Source organism: Vanacampus margaritifer, chromosome 8 (assembly GCF_051991255.1).
Source record: "Vanacampus margaritifer isolate UIUO_Vmar chromosome 8, RoL_Vmar_1.0, whole genome shotgun sequence".
NCBI classification, from domain to species: domain Eukaryota; kingdom Metazoa; phylum Chordata; class Actinopteri; order Syngnathiformes; family Syngnathidae; genus Vanacampus; species Vanacampus margaritifer.
Window position 1 is genome coordinate 15487552 of NC_135439.1, and position 20454 is coordinate 15508005.

Sequence of the window (20454 nt, forward strand, 5' to 3'; positions counted from 1 at the left end):
TTCTCTTTCAGGAGTCTCGGCGTCCATTGCTCCAAAGTGCGATCACTGACTCTTGACTCCTGGGAGCCAGAACTACTCAAGGTAAGCCACTTTTTGTTTGTGGTTTTCTTACAAATATTTATGGAGATAAAAGGGAACAAACCAGGGATTTAGAATAGAGAGAGTAGAGATTTTTAGTGACACTCTTTCCTCTCTCGCTCTGGTGTTCAGCTGATGTGTGAATTGGGCAACACTGTGATCAATCACATTTATGAGGGAGCCTGCGAAGTGCTCGGAGTGAAAAAGCCCAGACCGTCAAGTACAAGGTCAGTATTTGAGCCCTGCACTCGCCAAGCTTTCATTTACTCTGTCATATGAAAGTCCACTGTTATGTTTTTATTGCTCCAGACAGGAGAAAGAAGCTTGGATTAAGTCTAAATACGTGGAGAAACGCTTCCTAAAGAAAATGAGTGGGAGCGAGGCGTTGGCGGAAGGTGAAAGGAAGTCTCGACCGTGGATCGTCAAAAAGTGCCAGCGACACAACAGCTCAGTTCGGGCGCCAAACAAAGCTCGCAGGAAATACCATCGCTACGAGCCTGGCAGTGCCTCGCCTGCCAATCTCTCCGCAGGTCAGTTGGGCAGCAAAGCCTTGTGGCCGTTTTGTGACAATTCAGAGCCAACCTGAATCTTTCTGACTCTTGTCAACTTTTGGCAGCTGCTGCAGCCAAGTTTCGCCGGGATTCTCTGTTCTGTCCAGATGAGCTGGATTCACTCTTCTCATACTTTGACACAGGCTCGGGTCCTCGCAGTAAGTCCAATTCGAAGCACTCTTGTGCCAATTTGCCGGCGGAACTAAAAGTAGGGGTGGGAAAACTTTGGTGTAAATGGACACATTTTATTTTCAAAATGGACAGATACAGGTGGTATAAATGTTATGAGGTTTTAAATATGAAATATGTTGTTTATTTCATTGATACAAAAATGTGTTGTGTGTTGGATTTATAATTAATTATTTAAAAAAAGAAGCCATATTTAATTTAAAAGAAGTTCATTTTGTATGTTTTTATTTTACTTATGTTTTTTTAATGTTATTTTAAATAAAGAAATTAACCAATAATGAGATAAAGGAATTTAAAATGTATGTTTTAATGAACAAATTTTAGGGAAAAAATTACAAAATTAATGCAACAAACATCAAAATTTAGTGGTCCACACCAAAATAATGTGGCAATAATACAAAATGTGTTCAATTTGATTTATAGTTAATTATATATATTTTTAAGCCAAATTTAATTAAAAATAAGTTAAATTACGTATGTTTTTATTTTACTATTTTTTTCCCCAGTTATTATTTTAAATAAAGAAATTAACCAACTGTATAACGAGATAAATGAATTTAATAGGTATATTAAAAAAAATGTAAAATTAGGGGGAAAAATAAAAAATGAATGAAACAACCATTAAACATCAAAGTTTAGTGGTTCACACCAAAATAATGTGGCAATAATACAAAAATGTGTTCAATTGGATTTATAATAATTTTATTTTATTTTTTAAAATAAGCCATATTTAATTTAAAAGAAGTTAATTTATGTATGTTTTCATATCTTAATATTTTTTTTAAATAAAGAAATTAACCAACTATATAATGAGAAATATATTTTAATAAAAAAATTTTAGGGGTAAAAATTGCGAAATTAATTAAACATAGCAAAGTTTAGTGGTCCCCACTAAAATAATGTGGCCATCTTGAAATTCACCCCTGTGATGTGCCCCTAGAGTATGTAAATGTATGAGCACAACTGTATGTAATGCTCGGTAGGTCAGATTAAAGAATAGTGTGGGCTAAACTATGTCCACCCCTGACTTGAAGTAATGCAGGGGAAGTCCAACAGATGGCGCTACGCGCACGAGAAACACCTTCTGTAATAATTAACGTGTCCTGGCTTTGGCGTGGTTTGGCCCCGCAGGCCTGAGCAGCGACAGCGGCCTTGGAGGAAGCACTGACGGCAGTACCGACATACTGGTCTTTGGTTCCGTGGTGGACAGCGTCACAGAAGAAGGTGCAGCGACGATTTGTGCTAAATTTGACATATCAGTTCATTCATTTGGACTTGTTAACAACATTTATTGGCATTTACAAACAATTATTATCTTCTGTTGCTGCTCTTGTCCACCAGAAGAGGAATCCGAGGAGTCGTCCAGTGGTGAGGTGGAAATTGAACAGGAAGTCCCGTCAGACCCCGAGGATCCCAGGGAGCTCCACCCCGGCGCTCTGCTCCACCGCTCGTCCCGTCTCCACAATCTGCCCCTCATGGCCGAGGCGCTGGCTCACGGCGCCGACGTTCACGCTCCGAGTGAGGAAGAGGATGGAAAAACGCCGCTCATACAGGCTGTAATGGGGGTGAGAAGAACTTTGTTTTGCAAGGGGTGGCTGACTTTCAAAGAAATGGATTTGACACTTTTCTAATCTTCTTCTCCATCAGGGCTCTCTGATAGCTTGCGAGTTCCTGCTTCAGAATGGAGCTGATGTCAACCAGAGGGACATGAGAGGGAGAGGCCCGTTGCATCACGCCACCTACCTGGGACACACCGGGTATGACATAATGCATACGACATATGCCACTGAGGCATTTCCTTCCTGGGAGGAAGCAATACTGCTACTTCATGTGCATCAAGTGCATCAAATGGGACTAAATGTGTGTTGTATACAGCCAGGTGTGCCTGTTCCTGAAGAGAGGGGCGTCGCAGACAGAGGTGGACGAGCAGGGCTACGACCCGCTCAGCATCGCGGTGCAGGCTGCCAACGCAGACATCGTCACCCTGTAAGTTTGGCCAGGGGTGAGCAAAGTGTAGCTCGGTTCGATCTGGTTTTTAATCCAGTTTGCCGATTTGTGTACATACTCAGATCCTGGAATATTTGTTGCATTCATTCAGCGGGTTTTCCTAAAATTTGTTAGTTAAAATGTATGTATTCATTTCTATTTCTTTATTATCAGTTTAGTTCATTAAATGAATTGTTCACTGACGTATAGTAAACTTTGGGGGGAAAAAATATTTTTTTTTTTCTACATTTATTTATAAATTATTATTTTACTATTAAAATATAATATTTTATCAAATAAAAATATTTTGTAAAATAAAAAAAACTAACATTTTATTTTATTAATTGGTTATTTAATTGAATTAATTATATATAAAAAGTACTGATTATATAGGCTTCAGATATTTTATGAAAATAATTCCAAAGTGTATTTTATTAAATCATTGATTAATTTACAATTACATATAATGTCAACAATAAAATAGAGCGTGAATTATGTAATTATTCAAATAAACTATTTTAAGTATAATAGAAAATAATAGGAAAATAAACACTTATTTTACTCATTTTATGAAAATAATTGGTGGATTTTAATTATGTATGATATCAATAATAAAATTCAAACTGAGCGTGAATTATTTCATTATTTCGTACAAAACACTTATTTTACTCAACAGCTTGTTATGTTATAAACACAATAGGCTACTATTAATTCATTAAGTACACCTGCAAAATCTAATTAAAATATTAATAAAAAATATTTTTTTTACAATTTTATTTTATTAAGTTGTTGATGGCAGCACGGTGGCTGACTGGTTAGCACGTCCGCCTCCCAGTGCTGAGGACGTGAGATCGAGTCCGGGCTTCGGCCTTCCTGGGTGGAGTTTGCATGTTCTCCCCGTGCTTGCGTGGGTTTTCACCGGGTACTCCGGTTTCCTCCCACATCCCAAAGACATGCATGGCAGGTTAATTGAACACTCCAAATTGTCCATAGGTGTGATTGTGAGTATGGTTGTTTGTCTCTGTGTGCCCTGTGATTGGCTGGCAACCAGTTCAGGGTGTACCCTGCCTACTGCCCGAAGCCAGCTGGGATAGGCTCCAGCACCCCCGCGACCCTTGTGAGGAAAAGCGGTCAAGAAAATGGATGGATGGATGGAAGTTGTTGATTAATGGCAATTATTTATAAATTAATACATTGTGAATAATAGTTGTTGTTTTTAAAAAAAAAACATTATTTATTATGCTATTATTAAAATAAACACATTTTCAAAAGAAACTGAAAATATGGTAACTTTATTATTATTATTATTGTTTTTACATAAATGGTAATACATTCATTTGGTACAGCTGTATAATATAATGAAATCCATTGCAGGAGCGATGGAAATCTTTAAAATGACAATAATGTTCTTTTTTTTATTGACACAATCACAGATGTATTCATTCAGTGTGTCTGTTACTGTAGATTCAAGATTAGCAAAATATGAATTGAAATATTGGTATGACTTTTTTTTTCCCAGACCAATACCAGTATTCATTCTCGGAGTCCTCTCTGATACAGCATGCAAAAAAAAAAAAATAATTATTATGATGTATCAAACTGCCACAGCATAGCGCCAACTATTGCTGAGGAGGACTTATGACAAGAAAATGAAGCAAAAGCCCCTTCCTCATCTCATTTGTCCCATCTGTCCTTTCAGCCTGCGTTTGGCGCGGATGAACGAGGAGATGCGAGAGTCAGAAGCCCCCCTGGGACAACCAGGTCAATACCCCAGCACCAGCCCCACTGAGCAGCAGTACAGGAAGTGCATCCAAGAGTTCATCTGCCTCACCATAGAGGAGTTCTAGCCGTAGAGTCCTCCTGTAGACACTGATGTCAGCTAGGTTAAGGCTTATGGGCAACGCAAACCCCCTCATGGACCTTTTCTAACTCTTACTGACTTAACTCTGATTTTCCTGCTACGATTCTGCTCACCATTCCACACTCGCCACATCACATCAAGTCAAACGACATCTGCTTGTTGGTGTTCCGCTAACATCCTCTCACCTGTCGCTACATTAACCCGGACCAAACCATCTCTCCTCAGCCTGAGGTTGTAAATAGTCTCATTTAGAAGTGCTTTGCAGTTATGATGAGAGATGTGGCTTGAGGGCGGTTCACAAAATGACAATGCGTGTAAAGCGGAGGTCAGGGAGGGATGTAAAAGTAAAACTGTGATTTAAAAAAAAAAAAGAAGGAAAAAAAGACTGCGTGGCTTTCAGAGGGAGAAAGCCTGGTCTGCTTTGTAGTGAGTTGAACAATATGATATGATATTATTTCTGTCAAAGAAAAGAAACACTCATTAAAATGAAGTATGGACTTGATATATTTATGTTAACCAGTCACTTGCAAATTTATTTTGTTAGTTAAGTCCCAGAAAATGCTGTTGACTAACGTATTTTTCAGCCCAAATTGTTGCACATACTGTATTAATACTATCACATTTTTCAATTATAGAAACGATAAAAAACGGAATATAATGGCACGTACGCCATCTGGAGCAGCTCGAAATCAATATTTATCAAATATGACTAAAAACATCAAACGAAACAATTAAAAAATATATATATTCATGTGTGCAGGATGCTACAGATTGATTTTGCTAGTTGAACTTGGCTTACTCTGACCAACCAATCAGAGGGCAGAAAAATGTGTGGTGCTTTTGAAAGCTGATTGGTTAAGTAACAGTCCTGTTGCTACTATAGTTTAACTCATTTACTGCCATTGACGGTTATAAACGTCAAAAAATAATTTTAACTATTTCTTTTAGTTTAACATTTTTATGAAAAGTAAGTATGAAAACCTTTTTTTTTTTTATTGTACATTTAGAACAGATATAAAATTTGTTATTAATCGTGAGTCAACTATTGAAGTCGATTCATTACGATTAAAAATTTTAATCGCCTGACGCCCCTAATTTTTAACAATCATCTAGTCAGGCGATTAATTTTTTTTATTGTAATTAATCGCATGACTTCACTAGTTAACTCACGATTAATCACACATTTTATAACTGTTCTAAATGTAGTATAAAAAAAATCTAGGTTTTCATAATCATCTTGTTAACAAAAGTAGGGAAAAAATGTTAAACTATTACAAATTGTTCAAATGATTTTTTTACGTTTATAGCCATCAATGGCAGTGAATGAGTTAATTAGCGCAAATTAGATTGACATAGAGGCCAGCAGAGAAGGTCCTTATGGCCTTGACGGCCTACCACTGGTGGTTGTCAATGTAATAAAAACGTCAAATAAATACATAAAAAAGAAGACGTAATGGCAGAAGCCTTATTAAACAATAATGCCTCCTATTAGCAGCTGTGAGGACAGGAAAAACTGTCGCCAGTGTTAAATGATATAATTGCCTATAGATGCCACAAGATGGCGGCAAAGCACTTTTTATGTTAGACAAGGCTGAATAAAGCTCCTCCCTATACTACCATATTGTTCCTTGGTGCCCAAAATAGCGCCAAAGCACTATTTTTCAGTTTGACATGGCTTTGGCCTAGGGAATCAGTGAAATAACTGTCTTAGTTTTTGTTTGCCTTATTAATAGCAAAAAAACAAAAAAAAAGTTACTGAGAGATGGTTGACAAGAATAGTCAGTGCTTCATTTTTTGGAGTGCTGATACTGTGCACTTTCCCCACCTTCAGTATTATAATTTTTATTCTGTATTAGTTTATTTTCAGGTACTCTTTTCTTTGCGTGTGTGTCTGTTTCTGCCTGTCTGTCTATTTTATTTGTCTTCCCAGAGGAGCCGTGCAATGCATTTCCTGATGCAGTTTATTCTATTCTGTTAATGATTGTCATTTGAGTCTTAATACGTGTTTTGACGGTATCCGGACAATAGCAGTGGTGGAACCCCTTTTCTTCACCTTTTGGAATGTGGAAAGGCCTTACGTTACGTTTCAATACAATAATTAGCATTCAGCACTGAAAGAGATTTTTTTGCATTTATGGAAAGAAATGTTTTCAGTTTCGTTTCGTTGGTTGTTGGCGACGAGGAAGTGAGACATAAAATGTGAGCTCGTGGTTGGAAGTGTGCAAGCAGATAAAAGATTTACACTTTCATTGAAAACATCATTGATATCATGGCTATATAACCACACCTGCGTTTACTGTACTTGTAAATACTCTTCCGTGTTACAATATCTGTATCGGTGAGATTATGGAGCACATTTTTCTGACATGTTTACACACTTTGTAGGCTCCAATGCCTATCAGCTGACAGTGTTCTTCTGCGCATGCTTTGCGGGCGAGTCAACGCGATTGGCGCTCCTAGCATGCTCTGATATTTTTCTACCGTTTTGATCACATTGTGCAGTGCAGTTCTGTGGAATAAGCATGTTGCCAACATGACCTCCGATGTCACAGTCAAAATCCTTTCCACAAGCAGTAATTCCATATTTTTGTGCTTTTAGTTTCCTCTGCCAAAGACTTTTGAAGGGAAAGTGTCTGACCTTGTATTATAGCACAGTTTGTTTTTTCTCTTCAAATTGAACCAGAGTAGATGCAGCTTAGTCTTACTATGCTTTGTGAAGTGACAAAGTGGTAGAAACACTGTTGCTGTGCTCACATGATCCAAAACAGAACTGAGATTCTCACATGGCAGTAGTGACAGACTGTAAAAGTAGTACAAGTCTAGGTGGGCGCCACCGTCGCCCTTGAGCAAGTGTTCAATGTTGTGTCCATTGTGTGTGTGTTGACATAGGAGTGGTAAAAAAAAAAAAAAAAGTGCTGTAAATAGTACACTCGTGTTATTTGAACTCCATGCCTGCCTCTCAGCGATCTGTTTCATGTTTGTTTTTATTCTCTTTCAAAAACCACCCAACAGTTGGGGAACTATTATTCCATGTCTTTAGACACTCTAAGGCCAACAACATTTAAAAAAAAAAAAAAAAAAAAACTGAATACAATAAAACTGAGAAACTCTTCATCAACTAACAAGGCTTGTACTTGCTTTCATTTCTGTTGCCCTCTTGCATTCTCTCAGCATTGTAGCAAAAATTTATAATCGCTCCAAAGTGATCACTTGATCAATATTTGATGTCAGTCATTTGCTTTATGATGGGAGAGTGCTATTTTTTAAAAGCTGCTCTAGCATTTCCTAGAAACACTGGGCTTATTCAAAGCATTTAAGCAGGCTCATAAAAGTGAGACGTACTTTTTTTAAATGCTGCTTTTGAAAAATTAAAATTCAACATTAATGCTCAGTATCAGGTGGTTCGGGGGTTTTAGGCCTGCAGCAGTACCGCCGTGTGCCTTGAATAATTCAGTGTCTTCACTTGTAAAACATTCATGTGACCTCACAAGCCGTTTTTTTTTTTTTTTTTACACCGACTATAAAATTTTTACTTACTTGCCAAGAACGTTTTAAAGCTTCATTTTATATTCAAGGGAAGACATCGTGGGACGGTAAGCCACTAACTGACATGTCATTGCTTCTCTCACCGCAGGGGTTGCCAAAGGCAGCAGGAAGTTTAAATCCTTACCACGGGATAGAGTGAGTGAAGCATCCTGGGCCGTCTCTTTCATACTGTAGAGGGACACTTTGGTTCTTTCTTGCTCTGATTAGGGTGTGTTTTGGAGGGGCCTTTGGCTTGGCTCTTTGCAAACTATCTGCATCGTGTAGTAATTGTGGGAATGCAGAAAAGCATGATTTTTATTTTTTTCTCCATTGGATATCATTAGTTCCACCTTTCCATCTAAATGAATGGAGGGTACTTTCAGATAGCACTTTTCCATATAAATTTCAACTTGCTTCAAAAATTCACGCCTCCCGGGTTCAAGTGTTCTTTTTTTATTCATTTATCTTTCAACTAGAATTAATACTTTGTCATGTTCACATAATGTATCTTTCAATTTACTTCATAAGCATTCAGCTATTAGCATTCAGGTTAGCATTCAGCTATTAGCATTCAGCTATTAGCATTCAGCTTTCAGCATTCCCACGCAATTTCTGCCGAAATTGCACTTAGTCTAGTTAATATTGGGTGTCTTTATATTAGCCCAAGACAATGATCGGTAAACTTCCACACTCTAATGAGATCCAATGTAAGAGTTACATTTTTAATGATGATGTAGCTAATTTGTACAGCACAACACAGTTTAAGGTACCTTATGAGAAAACAAATTAAAGAAACTATGGCAATAAAAAAAAAATAATAATAATACATTTTAATACAATTTGAAAGTGACCAGGCAAACATAAGATGCAATATGTATACTAAACAAAAATGCATTCAGATTTATAGCCGTCAGAGAGAAATAAATCTGATTCAGAATCAGAGCAATGTAGGTAAGTGATTCCCAACCATGGTGCCACAGCACATTAGTTGGCTGTGAAATCTATCCAACTTCATTTAGTTGGTCTGAAAAATGATTTATTTACTACAGGTAATATATCTGAGTTTCACAGGGTTTCTGCAGTTATCAGAAAATCTAATTTAATGCCATTTAAATGCAACTTAAAACTATTTCATGCCCACACATCATACTGCATATACATATACGTACACACGCACACAAATATACATACATGATGTACATACCTATATGCACAATGTTTATATATTAGGAGTCGGTTAATAATTTTTTTAAAATCATAATTAATCACATTATTTTCATAGTTAACTCACAATTAATCAAACTGTTCTGTTCTAAATGTACAGTAAAATATAGGTTTAAAAATGTTCATACTCTTGTTAATTCACATAAAAGTGGACAAATATGGTTACCAAATACAAACTTTCAGTTCATTGATTCAGTAATTTTATTTAAGTTAAAAAGATATACAAAACAGTTGAAAGGCGCATGAAACATTGAGTCGTAGATTTGTGTTGAGGCTTCTTCTTTTTTTGCCACTATGTGGCATTAGCGTTTCATGTTGAACAGGACCAGTACATTTTTCTTTTCAAATTCAGAGCAATTTTATTGTATATATTAATTGTATTTGAATTTGTAATGCCTCTGGACATTGTAATTAATGCTTTCTAATGTCATTTAATGAACTGCAGAATCCCTGTTACAGGCAGAGCAATTAATTGTTCCTACACTAGACGGCAGAAGGTCAATAAAGCTGATAGGCATGTTGCCATTCATGCACCAGAATATATTTTGGTGACATTTTTGTTTAGTGCAGTGCCATGAGATTTTGTTACTGTAAAATATGTGCCTTGGCTCACTAAAGGTTGGGAAACACTCATGTAGGTAACGAACAGGATGCTCCCCACTCTCTTCCTATGTATTTTCTTTTCCTCTGCTCCGTGTGGTAGAGCTGCCGTATATTTTCTCTTCAAAACAAATCCCATGCGGTTGGGCTTTTGGTGTGTCATGGAGCAATCGTAACATTTCTATCCACTTTGGGTGGGCGCATCACAACTGTAATGATGGAAATGCTTTTCAGGTGACATCTCCCGTGGGGAAGTCTTTCGTGAGTTTTCTCTCCTCGCGTCTCTCCAGCCCGAGAAGCTGAGGAGGAGGAGTCTCCAGTTCAGCCGCTGCGAGAAACCTTAAGTGAACCTTTCACCGCCTCATCATCATCTTACTGTTTGGAAGCCAATGCTTATTTCAGCTGAATGGAGATCAAAACTTAGCTTTTGTACATTGATGATAAGTATCCAAAATGGATGACGTGATTCATTTTTGGTGGATATGATATCAGAATAATCGTCAAAACTGTTTTCAGAACATTTAATTGTGTTAAAAACCCATATTTCCTCAAATAGTAGTCTCTAAAATAATAGAAGCCCAATTTTAACATATAACGGTGTTAACTCATTCACTGCCATTGACAGTTATAGACGTCAAATATTCATTTTAACTATTTCTATTGGTTGAAAAAAAAACACTTTTGTTAACAATAGTATGAAAACCTATATATTTTTTATTGTACATTTAGAACAGATATAAAATTTGTGATTAATCGTGAGTTAACTCGTGAAGTTATGCAATTAATTATGTTAGAAAATTTCAATCGCTTGACGCTCCTAATTTTTAAATAATCTTTTCTTCTTTTTTATTAAATCGCGTTAGGCGATTACATTTTTTTTATTGTAATTAATCGCATGACTTCAATAGTTAACTTACGATTAATCATAAATTTGATATCTGTTCTAAATGTACAATATATTTTTTTCTAGGTTTTCATACTCTTGTTAACAAAAGTGGGAAACAAATTTAAACTAATAGAAATAGTTCAAATGATTTTTTTTTTTACGGCAATAGCCGTCAATGGCGGTGAATGAGTTAAGGGGCATTATTTGAAGAAATGACATGAGTATCGCAGCTTTAGTATTCAAATGTCGGTCAAACGTTTCCAAGGAAGTCAAATATTTGTTGCTGTAATAAATAAAGCATTCAATAAAGCACCACACCCTCAGACTTTTATCTGGGTTTTCTGGTAATGTCACGTGACTCCAGCACCCACTTGAACTGCTGCCACACAACTGTTGACAAATATTCCAGCCAGCTACAGAGCATTGATAGATGAGCATTTTTCACCTCTTGACTAATTTTCACATTGTCCTATTTCTCGGCATTTGTCAAGCTTGTCAGCAATGAGCAATAAGACGCATGAGCTCAGCCAATCAACTCTAGCTAAAGCAAATGTATTTGGTTGGTGATACCATTTTATGTTTTGTATAATTTTGTAAATTGCATATATAATAATAAATGTTATGAAAGAGAATGGTTCAGTATCAAAGGATTCTTGTGTCAAGGCTCTTTTACTCTACGATACTGTTTACATAGTAAGCAACAAACTAATACCTTTCAGCTCTTTCATCTCTATCATCTCTTTGAACCAGGAAACGTCATTCTCCCGCCCCTCTCTTAAAGGCACAGGTCCATGGTGATGCATCAGAATCTTAATCTTAACCATGTTAAGAAGCCCTCGGAAAGTATGCAAACTCTAGCACAGAAAGGCTGGACAGCAATTAATTAGACCCCAAACCTCTGGACTAGGTGACACGTGCCAACTACTATTTCCGCCTTGCTGCCTTCATATCATTAATAGTTTTATCATCAGCCCAGAGTGAGTATCACAAAACTACACAATAGTTCCTATTCATGCCAATGCTAAGAGATAAGCACAAACATTAAAATAGCAAATAAAACATTCTTATGCTAGGCAGGCATGCCAATGTAATATGCATTTTTCGATACTGTACTGTAACACCACCGTAACAGATGGTAGCGCTAAAGAGCTTCCCGAGCATTTCTACATACGCCACGATGGCACGTGAAGAATAAACCCGGAAGTGAGTTTTTCTGTTCCTCTTGCTAAACTGTCGTTTCGTTGTTGTCTTCGTCCTATCGGTTTGGGGTCTGACCGCTGGAACTGCAGCCCTAATTCGTATCCAGACCCGAATCCCCATTTTTAGTGGGGTCTCTGGAAAGGTATGTCCAATACAACACATAACAAGTTCGTACATTTTGCACATGTGGACGTCCAACTTTGTTATGTAGCGCCGCGGCTGCTAGCATTAGCCACCTCAACGTAGCACTGGCCTACATTAGCCTTTGGTGGCTAATAAGAGTTTACACATCAGATTCGGTTAGAGCTGCACTCGTTAGCCGTTAGGGTCGTCTAGATCGCTTTGCTACAATAATAGTTAGGTAACGCCACACGGTTAAAACAGCATTGATTATGCCGATTAAAGCAGACTGGGTGTTTACCAAGTGTTTTTTGCAGCCACTCTTAAATGACATGAGACGTCAGCGCAACGAGCCTTGCATAACGCAAGATCAGTTTACGCCAGTTAATTTCGTTTTGAAAATAATTCTTGTAGCTGTTTAGAGCATCTAAATGTAAATATTTGCGGTAAGATCATCATCATTACATTGTAAGGTGGTATCTTACACGGCATTGTGAAGTAGTGACAATACAGTATTGTTAACGTCTAATAGCAACTTATAATTTATAGTGTGTATTTATTTACTCCATACGCTTTGTTAGTCAATCTGTAGATAATATGTGGCACAGATGTTTGCTGGTTTTGTGTTGTCATTGTGCCAAGCTTTGGATAATGCAGCTTTATCTCATATTAGAGGCAGGATTGGGTGTAACTGTTGTTTTTGGTTTGCGCTAGTTTACAAAGCAACACACACACACACACACAGTACGTGTGGCCAAGTTAGCCATTTGGTTAAGATTCCGACCACTTGATTGACTATTTTTCAAAATGGCAACACTGTGCTCCTTTTCCATGCAGTCTGTTACCTTTAAATGTATAAAACGGCTTTTAGCCTGCTTTATAACATCAACTTCACTCAACGTTTGAGCATCCTTTGATCTCAACAGATGAACAACACCGGAAACAAGAGAGCTCCAACCACAGCCACTCAGCGACTTAAGCAGGATTACCTCAGGATAAAGAAAGACCCTGTGCCTTACATCTGTGCGGAGCCTCTCCCCTCCAACATTCTCGAATGGTGCGCTCGGCCATCCTTACACCACATGAAATGTCATAAATGAGGTTGTATCAGGTTGTGACTTTTTTACAAATACACAATAATGCTATTTTCAACCGATACGATAAACCAATAATTTAGAAAGTGTCGATAACGGATAAGTAAGCCAATAATTGTTTGCAAAATTAACTTGAATACAAATATACTTTCGAGTTCTACTATAAGTCTAACATGTACAAATACATTATAAAACATTGTGTAAAGCACAAAGAACCTGAATGTTATTGATATCTCTGCTTCAAAGACAACTAGTAACTCATTTTGAGTTTGCCAAAACAAAATAGTCATGTTTAAAAAAAAAAAATGACACAAAAACCCGCGAAGGTAACATTTTGGGGAGACACAGTAAAGAAAGCCCACACTGGCGACGTCACAAATATGTGATACTACCATAGGAGAGGGGAGGGGTTGAGGAGTTGGGCACAACTTGAGCCACAACCACAACAGAGATCAACGACAAATATGAACAAATCACATTCAAAATATCTGGTAGTCTGACCACCAATGTTCAAGGAATGCTATAAAGTAAAAAAAAAACACATTCATCTGCATTCATTGCTTGAAGATGGTTTTACAGCTTTTATCTTTTAACGTGCTGGTCTGTCATTTGTTTGTAATCTCCTGAGACAACTCTAACCTTCGCTTCTTCACAGCATGTCACCAAACAGTACCAGTGATTTCCATCATTTTTGTTTTACGAGTTTGTTTAAAAAAAATAATAATTTGATTGCGCCACAATTCAAAAGCAATGTCTTGATTTTTCGTCTGTTAATTTTCGGAACATTTTTGTTAATTGTTAATTTTGACAGATTTAAGTCATTTTTGTGACCGCTGTGGGTTTGTCTTTCGTTATCAGGGTGTTGCCAACAATTTTGTGCACCTAGTGCTTATGTATACATTGTGAATATTTGCTAGAAGCATGCAATCGACAAATGTATCTGTGCATTTTACATGTCTTTGGTGAGTGTCAAAACGCGACCGAGTTACTGTCTCAATCGTAAGATAGACTTCAAGTCCATGTTGTGTCAACTGTCTCAATCGTAAGATAGACTTCAAGTCCATGTTGTGTCACAGTCCTCTGTTTGCTCATTCTCACCTGTGCACAGCTGAGGGCAATTGATTGTTTTTGAGGTTTTATTGCGGTCGCGTTTAAGCAGGAAGGTCACGGCGATGTTTCTAAGTAACTCCAATTTGCGTCAAGTCAAGACTTGCCACAAGTTGATGACGTTTTAGTCGTTGGTGACACTCACCAGGGACGCCGGCACGCCACTTGTTGTCTGCCTTTGAGAGTGGTAACATTTATGCAACATGTGTCTTGTCTCCCGCAGGCACTATGTGGTGAGAGGTCCCGAGAAAACTCCTTATGAAGGTAAAAAACTGTCAAGTTGATTTGTGGTCTCGTGATTGATTGATAGTAGGCATTTAAAAACGACTCGCATGTGTCATAACCATTACACTGGTATTTGTTTCCTGGCGCCACATTACCTTAAACCTAAAAATATATATATATTTGTCAATTGAGTATGAGTGTATTCTATGTCACAAATGACAAGCCGAAACGCTTCCGGTGTGTCGTTTCGCAATCACACGCCACAGTAAGCGTTTCCATCACATTAGCAGTAAAACTGGCCCAGCTGCTTCAGTGCTTCGTAACCTTTTCACCCCAACATAAGCTTTTTGTACACATTAGCATTCCCCCCCCCCTCATATATGGTCATGTAACAATTTTTTTGAGTTGAGTAATAATCAAAAAAATTCTCGCCCGTGTCCCTTATAGGAGGTTACTATCACGGAAAGCTCATATTTCCTCGGGAATTCCCTTTTAAGCCACCAAGTATCTACATGATCACCCCCAACGGCAGATTTAAATGTAATACCAGGTAAGCGGATCTTTTCCTTTTTTCTTTTCTTTTCTTTTCTTTTTTTCTGGACTCACAGCGGTGTCACGTTGCCATGCCGTAACGCTTCCGTGTCGCTCCGCAGGCTGTGTTTGTCCATCACAGACTTCCACCCGGACACGTGGAACCCGGCGTGGTCCGTCTCCACCATCCTCACGGGTCTGCTCAGCTTCATGGTGGAGAAAGGCCCCACCCTGGGCAGCATCGAGACCTCGGACCACACGGTGAGCTCGTGAAGCACGCTTGGAATATTCATTTGGTATACGAGTGAACGGAGTTATGAGCTTGGTCACAGAATGAATTGAACTCATAAGTCAAGGTTGTGTTTGTTTTTCAGAAAAGACAACTCTCTGCCCAAAGCCTCGCCTTCAACCTGAAGGACAAAGTCTTCTGTGAATTGTTCCCCGATGTTGTGGAGGTGAGCTGTCCTAAAATCGCTGACTCGTAGTAGGGATGAATGATTTTCAAAAAGAATTGTGTTGTTTTTTTAATGCAATCATTTCTTTCAAAGTCCTCTTTTAACATGTCTTTTTAACAAACAAGCAATAAATGTGTCTGTTTTTCAATTTAGAAAATGTATATTTAATATTTAAGATCAATATTTTTGTCTCATCGGTTAGCTTTATGCTAAATAAAAAAACAAACGTTTTATTTGTTTACTAGGGATGTTCAATATCACTTTTTTTCAGACTGATATCAGTACAAGTAGTCAACTCTTGAGTAGACACCAATACCAAGTACTGATACCACGAGTACTTTTTATAACATGAAATTTCCAAAAATGACGGATAATTTTTTAAGACAGACCTATATATCCTAATATAGCATTTTTTCTTAAAATTACATAAAATTAATGGAAATTTTCAATGATCTTTTTTCCATTTGTTCTTAAAGGGATACTTGACTCATTGAGCCATTTTCAACAGTAGAAGATAATATTTAGTCTATAATTAATGTGATGATGTCATTATTTTTCATAAACAATACCTTTAAAAAACGAAATTTGACACTTGACTGTTTTCTGGGTTTGGTCAGCAAACTGAGCCATGATTGGTCGTTACCCGTTTCCTCAGCACAAGTGATGTCATCTTCAGTCGACAGCAAGTGGGAAAAAATGTTTTTTAAAGTATTATTTGTTCATGGAAAATAATGAAGTGATCACATTAATTCTGGACAAAATATGAACTTTTTACAGCTGAATGTGTCAAGTATCCCTTAAAAATTATTATTATTTTTTTTTAAATTAATTAATTCTTAATGGGCACCAAATTGAGCTTCGGCAATTTGAAAAAGTCATTCTACTACATTTCCACGTCGATTTGAATGTGGTTATTTGCAAATCCCGATTTCTTACCGAACCTTCGCTTTTGTTCTGAATGGCCGTTTGTGTTTTGTCACCACCAGGAGATGAAGCAACAGAAACAGAAACTCCAGGAAGAGCTCAACGCCCGCACTCAGCCCCTCCCCTTACCCGATGTGGTGCCCGACGGCGACCCCCAGCAGGCCCATTACGGCCTCCCCGCCCTCAACGGAGGTCCCATCCCGCTGGGGGGCGTCAACCCCGCCCAGGGCCTGCAGCAAGCCAATCGCAACCACGGACTTCTAGGCGGCGCTCTGGCCAACCTGTTTGTCATCGTGGGCTTCGCCGCGTTTGCCTACACGGTCAAGTACGTGCTGAGGAGCATAGCGCAGGATTGAGAGCTGGACAAAACGTCAGGCGGACGGGGGACGTTGTGACCCGGGACCATCTGCCGACTCTGGACGACAGAAAGCAGCCCACACAGGAAGGAATGTGGCTCATGGGTTGTGGAGGAGAAGTCTTTTTACGCCGCTGGTCACAAGTTACTGTTGTGGAGCGACAACTTTTTTTTCACCTCCTTTTCTATTGGCAAACGCACTTCCTCCTGTTTTTATTTGTTTTTGTCAGCAAAATGTTGACATAGAGAGAGCAAGCGGCAGATCAGTTTGTTTTTTTCCCAACAGAATTACCTTTTCTTTTTTTACTCTCACGTTCACGTTTACTGAAGCACAAATGGAAAAGTCTTCAAAGGCAGATGTATAAAGCGGCCCAAAACAACAATCCAGCAATGTAAGCGAGCAACCGGAGCGGACGCATCCGCTCCCTCCAGTCAACCCATGAGCCCAAAGCAGTTGTGAGTTCGGGACCAGTGCAGTTCGGGATTCGTTTAGCTGACCACTCGAGCCACCAAGCGTGTCCGATTTGGAGACGCGGGACTCGGAGAATAAATCAACGTTTTGTTCTGTATATTTTCTTTCTGATCAATTTTGTCATTTTAATTTATAGACAAAGCCTTAGAGTGTGTAGTCGGATGACACAAATAGTGTCCACGCGACTGCTTATCAATTGTACTGTTGTGCATTGCGTTTATCAGTGACTCTAGTGGACTTGTTTTTGGAAATAAACAAATTATAAAAGACTGCTGCTGTTTTGATTGTACAAGAAAACGGCCCAGTTGTCACGTTTCACGTATTGCCGCTTTCCAAGTAAGATTAGCCTGCCTGGCTCACGTGAACCTTTTTATTAGGCACACCTAGATTAAGCAATGAGGCAATGCCTTTTTATATTTGCATTTGCATTACCAAAGAAAAGAAGCTCTGATTTGTGCCGATGTGCTTTATCAGGTAGATGGGTGTCATCACTGGCAGGCAATAAAAACATTACACAGTAGAATGTGATTTAATATTATGTAATCCTGGCCTTCAATTTGTAGATACCAATATGTGAAATTCTACTGGGATTGGAACACTGTTTTATTTTGACACCAACGCATTTTCACATACATAAAAATCTTGCTGCCTTTTGAGCAACAACAGTAAGTAAAGAACTTCCGAGAATTAAATTTGTGCAAAAATGTTTATTTAAAACATAATCCTTCTTGAGATCTTAAGTCAGACATGTAACAATTTTCATTTGATTCTGACTGCCCATTATGATATACAAAATGAAATCTGATCAGTAAAATTACTAAAATAAGCCTTTTGTTTTCAAGAGGTAGTGACATCCGAATTAGTGACAGTATAAAAAGCAATAAACAAAGAAGGGCGTATTTACAACTCCAGTTGTCAGTCAGCGCAACTGTTTGATGTGCACGTTGCATGTGACAGAGTACGCGGTGTGAACCAGCTCTTGTACAAAGTCCAACTTTCCTTTGAATCAAAATGTTTTGAATCCCGTTAAGGTCAAACTTGATTCAAAAGTACCATACATGTGTCATTCTTTCACCCTGAAATTGAATGCCTATATTTTAAAAATTGTCATCCGCTTGTGTACACACAAAATTGATTGAGTTTTTTTCTTCCATTTTTTATTTCAAACATGCATAAATAATAATAATAATGAAAATAAAAATTGTGAAGCCAAAACTTGTAAACAGCAAAAAATAATGAGGGAAATAAAGTAGGGGTGTGCCCAAAAAATCGATTCTCCTATGAATCGCGATTCTCATTTAGTATGATTCAGAATCGATTTTAAATGTCCCAAAATCGATTTTATTTAAATTATTTTATACTGTCTTGCCTTTGTCTGTGTGTGTCTTTATTTGGAGCGCTGTTCATGTTGTACCCAATTTGGCCACTTAGGGGCAGTGTGGTTCCACACAGTTAAGTTGTAGCCACATTAGAGAGTAGAAGGAAAAAGTCACGATGAAGTTATTCCAATAAAAGTTTTTTTTTTCAGCGAGGAGCCGTTCTTTTGAGTGATAAGTGCCGCGAGTAGCGCGCTAATTAGCATTACCGAGTCAGACTGGAGTAGATCATTACAATTCCTTGCACATCCATAGATTGAAGCAAAAATCATTGTCAATCAAATCATTTTGAATCAAAAACTTTCTTAATCGAAAACGATTCTGAATCAAATCGCAGATCCAACAATCGGAATCGAATCGTGAGACATTTAAAGATTCCCACCCCTAAAAAAAAGCAATTGAAGCAAACAAGACACACAGCTTATAACATCATATTAAGCAACAAGAGATATCAATATATATATATATATATATATTTACGATTTGTACATTTTGCTAAACATAGTATACTATTAGGCTACCTGGTATATTAGTAGACTTAATGAGGATTAATAATACACTTCTTATTAATAATAAATAATGTACCACATATTCTTGGCTTTGACATAACAGCAATAATAATAATAATAATAATATGATAATGATAACAACAATTATTGCTACGCATTTTCATAGTCCACAAACACAATATTAATCAGAATGTTGTGTTTACTAGAGGCACACAACACATATATATATAATGGAACAGTGATCATAATAGTGTTTAAGAAGGAACTGTCTGCAATTCCACCACTTTCTTGCAGAATCATGCACCTGTTGGGTCGTTAGGGAATCTCGAAACATAGGAATACATGCTAACCAAGAGGAAAAAAACCCTACATGGCTGTATAGTTTTTATGTTTGAAAATATGACATATTGTTTGCTAGATGTATGACTGATTAGTTAGCCCTGTTCTAAAGAAATATGATAATTTTATTGGCACGTGGTAGGGATAAGGAACAGAGAGTAGGAAGGTATTTTCCCTCTTTGTTGTGCCTGAATAGCATTCTTCCGGGGTAGTGTTTACCTGAGCAGAATTCCCTGGAAGAGGGCTCACGTGACGTGACACGCGGAGTCGCGTCTTTAAGAGCCGCTTGTTAAACAGTAGCACTCAGACAGAACACGCCTCATCCAGCTCAGCGAGAACTTCACATGGACGCCAAGTAAGTTCCAAAGACTGCTTCAACGAAGTGTATTTCATTCATTATTTATCGTGAATATAATTTCATTGTAACTGTTTTCAAAGGGGCTCAAGCATGTCTCCAAATGAAGATCTGGAGTGTGTGGTGTGTTTCTACGACTACTCACGCAGTCGGCGGGTCCCGCGCCTGCTGCACTGCGGTCACACCTTCTGCGCGCCTTGCCTGGAGAAACTGGCCAAAGTGGACGGCGTGATCCGGACCATCTGCTGCCCCCTCTGCCGCTGGATCACCTGCACCCCAGCCAGCCTGGCCCTGCCGGGGGCCTTGTGGGTCGACACCGGGATCTGGGATCGGGTGGCAGAGAAAGAGCAGAAGAGGAAGAGGACGAGGACGAATGAAGAGTCGGTGGAGGATTTCAGTAAGCGGCTCGTCAGGCCGATGTTGTAAGTGGAAAATCTGTTCAAACTTTTTTTTCTCTTTTTTTTAATTGGAAAAGCCGTTTAAGCATTGATT

General features: G+C 38.2%; 2 protein-coding genes across 3 annotated transcripts in view; both read left to right on the forward strand.

Annotated features, from left to right (window-relative positions):
- acap3b (ArfGAP with coiled-coil, ankyrin repeat and PH domains 3b) overlaps nt 1-7764 on the forward strand; it is a 57714-nt gene extending 49950 nt beyond the window's left edge. Inside the window, exons 16-24 of the mRNA XM_077572238.1 lie at nt 12-81; nt 211-305; nt 388-608; nt 695-787; nt 1950-2042; nt 2160-2383; nt 2466-2575; nt 2694-2804; nt 4504-7764. Of these exons, the coding sequence (XP_077428364.1) occupies nt 12-81; nt 211-305; nt 388-608; nt 695-787; nt 1950-2042; nt 2160-2383; nt 2466-2575; nt 2694-2804; nt 4504-4651 (1165 nt within the window). The 3' untranslated portion in view covers nt 4652-7764. The remainder of the gene's footprint in view (nt 1-11; nt 82-210; nt 306-387; nt 609-694; nt 788-1949; nt 2043-2159; nt 2384-2465; nt 2576-2693; nt 2805-4503) is intronic.
- Nucleotides 7765-11711: 3947 nt separating this feature from the next.
- Nucleotides 11712-17652, forward strand: ube2j2 (ubiquitin-conjugating enzyme E2, J2 (UBC6 homolog, yeast)). 2 transcript variants are annotated; one of them, XM_077574260.1, is made up of 7 exons: nt 11712-11877; nt 13147-13277; nt 14645-14685; nt 15094-15196; nt 15300-15438; nt 15552-15632; nt 16619-17652. In XM_077574260.1, the coding sequence occupies exons 2-7, from the start codon at nt 13147-13149 to the stop codon at nt 16910-16912; spliced, it is 789 nt and encodes a 262-aa protein (XP_077430386.1). In that variant the 5' UTR covers nt 11712-11877; the 3' UTR covers nt 16913-17652. The 2 variants fall into 2 exon arrangements, with proteins under 2 accessions (XP_077430386.1, XP_077430385.1); XM_077574259.1 differs by lacking the exon at nt 11712-11877 and adding an exon at nt 12074-12242.
- The last annotated feature ends 2802 nt before the right edge of the window (nt 17653-20454 follow it).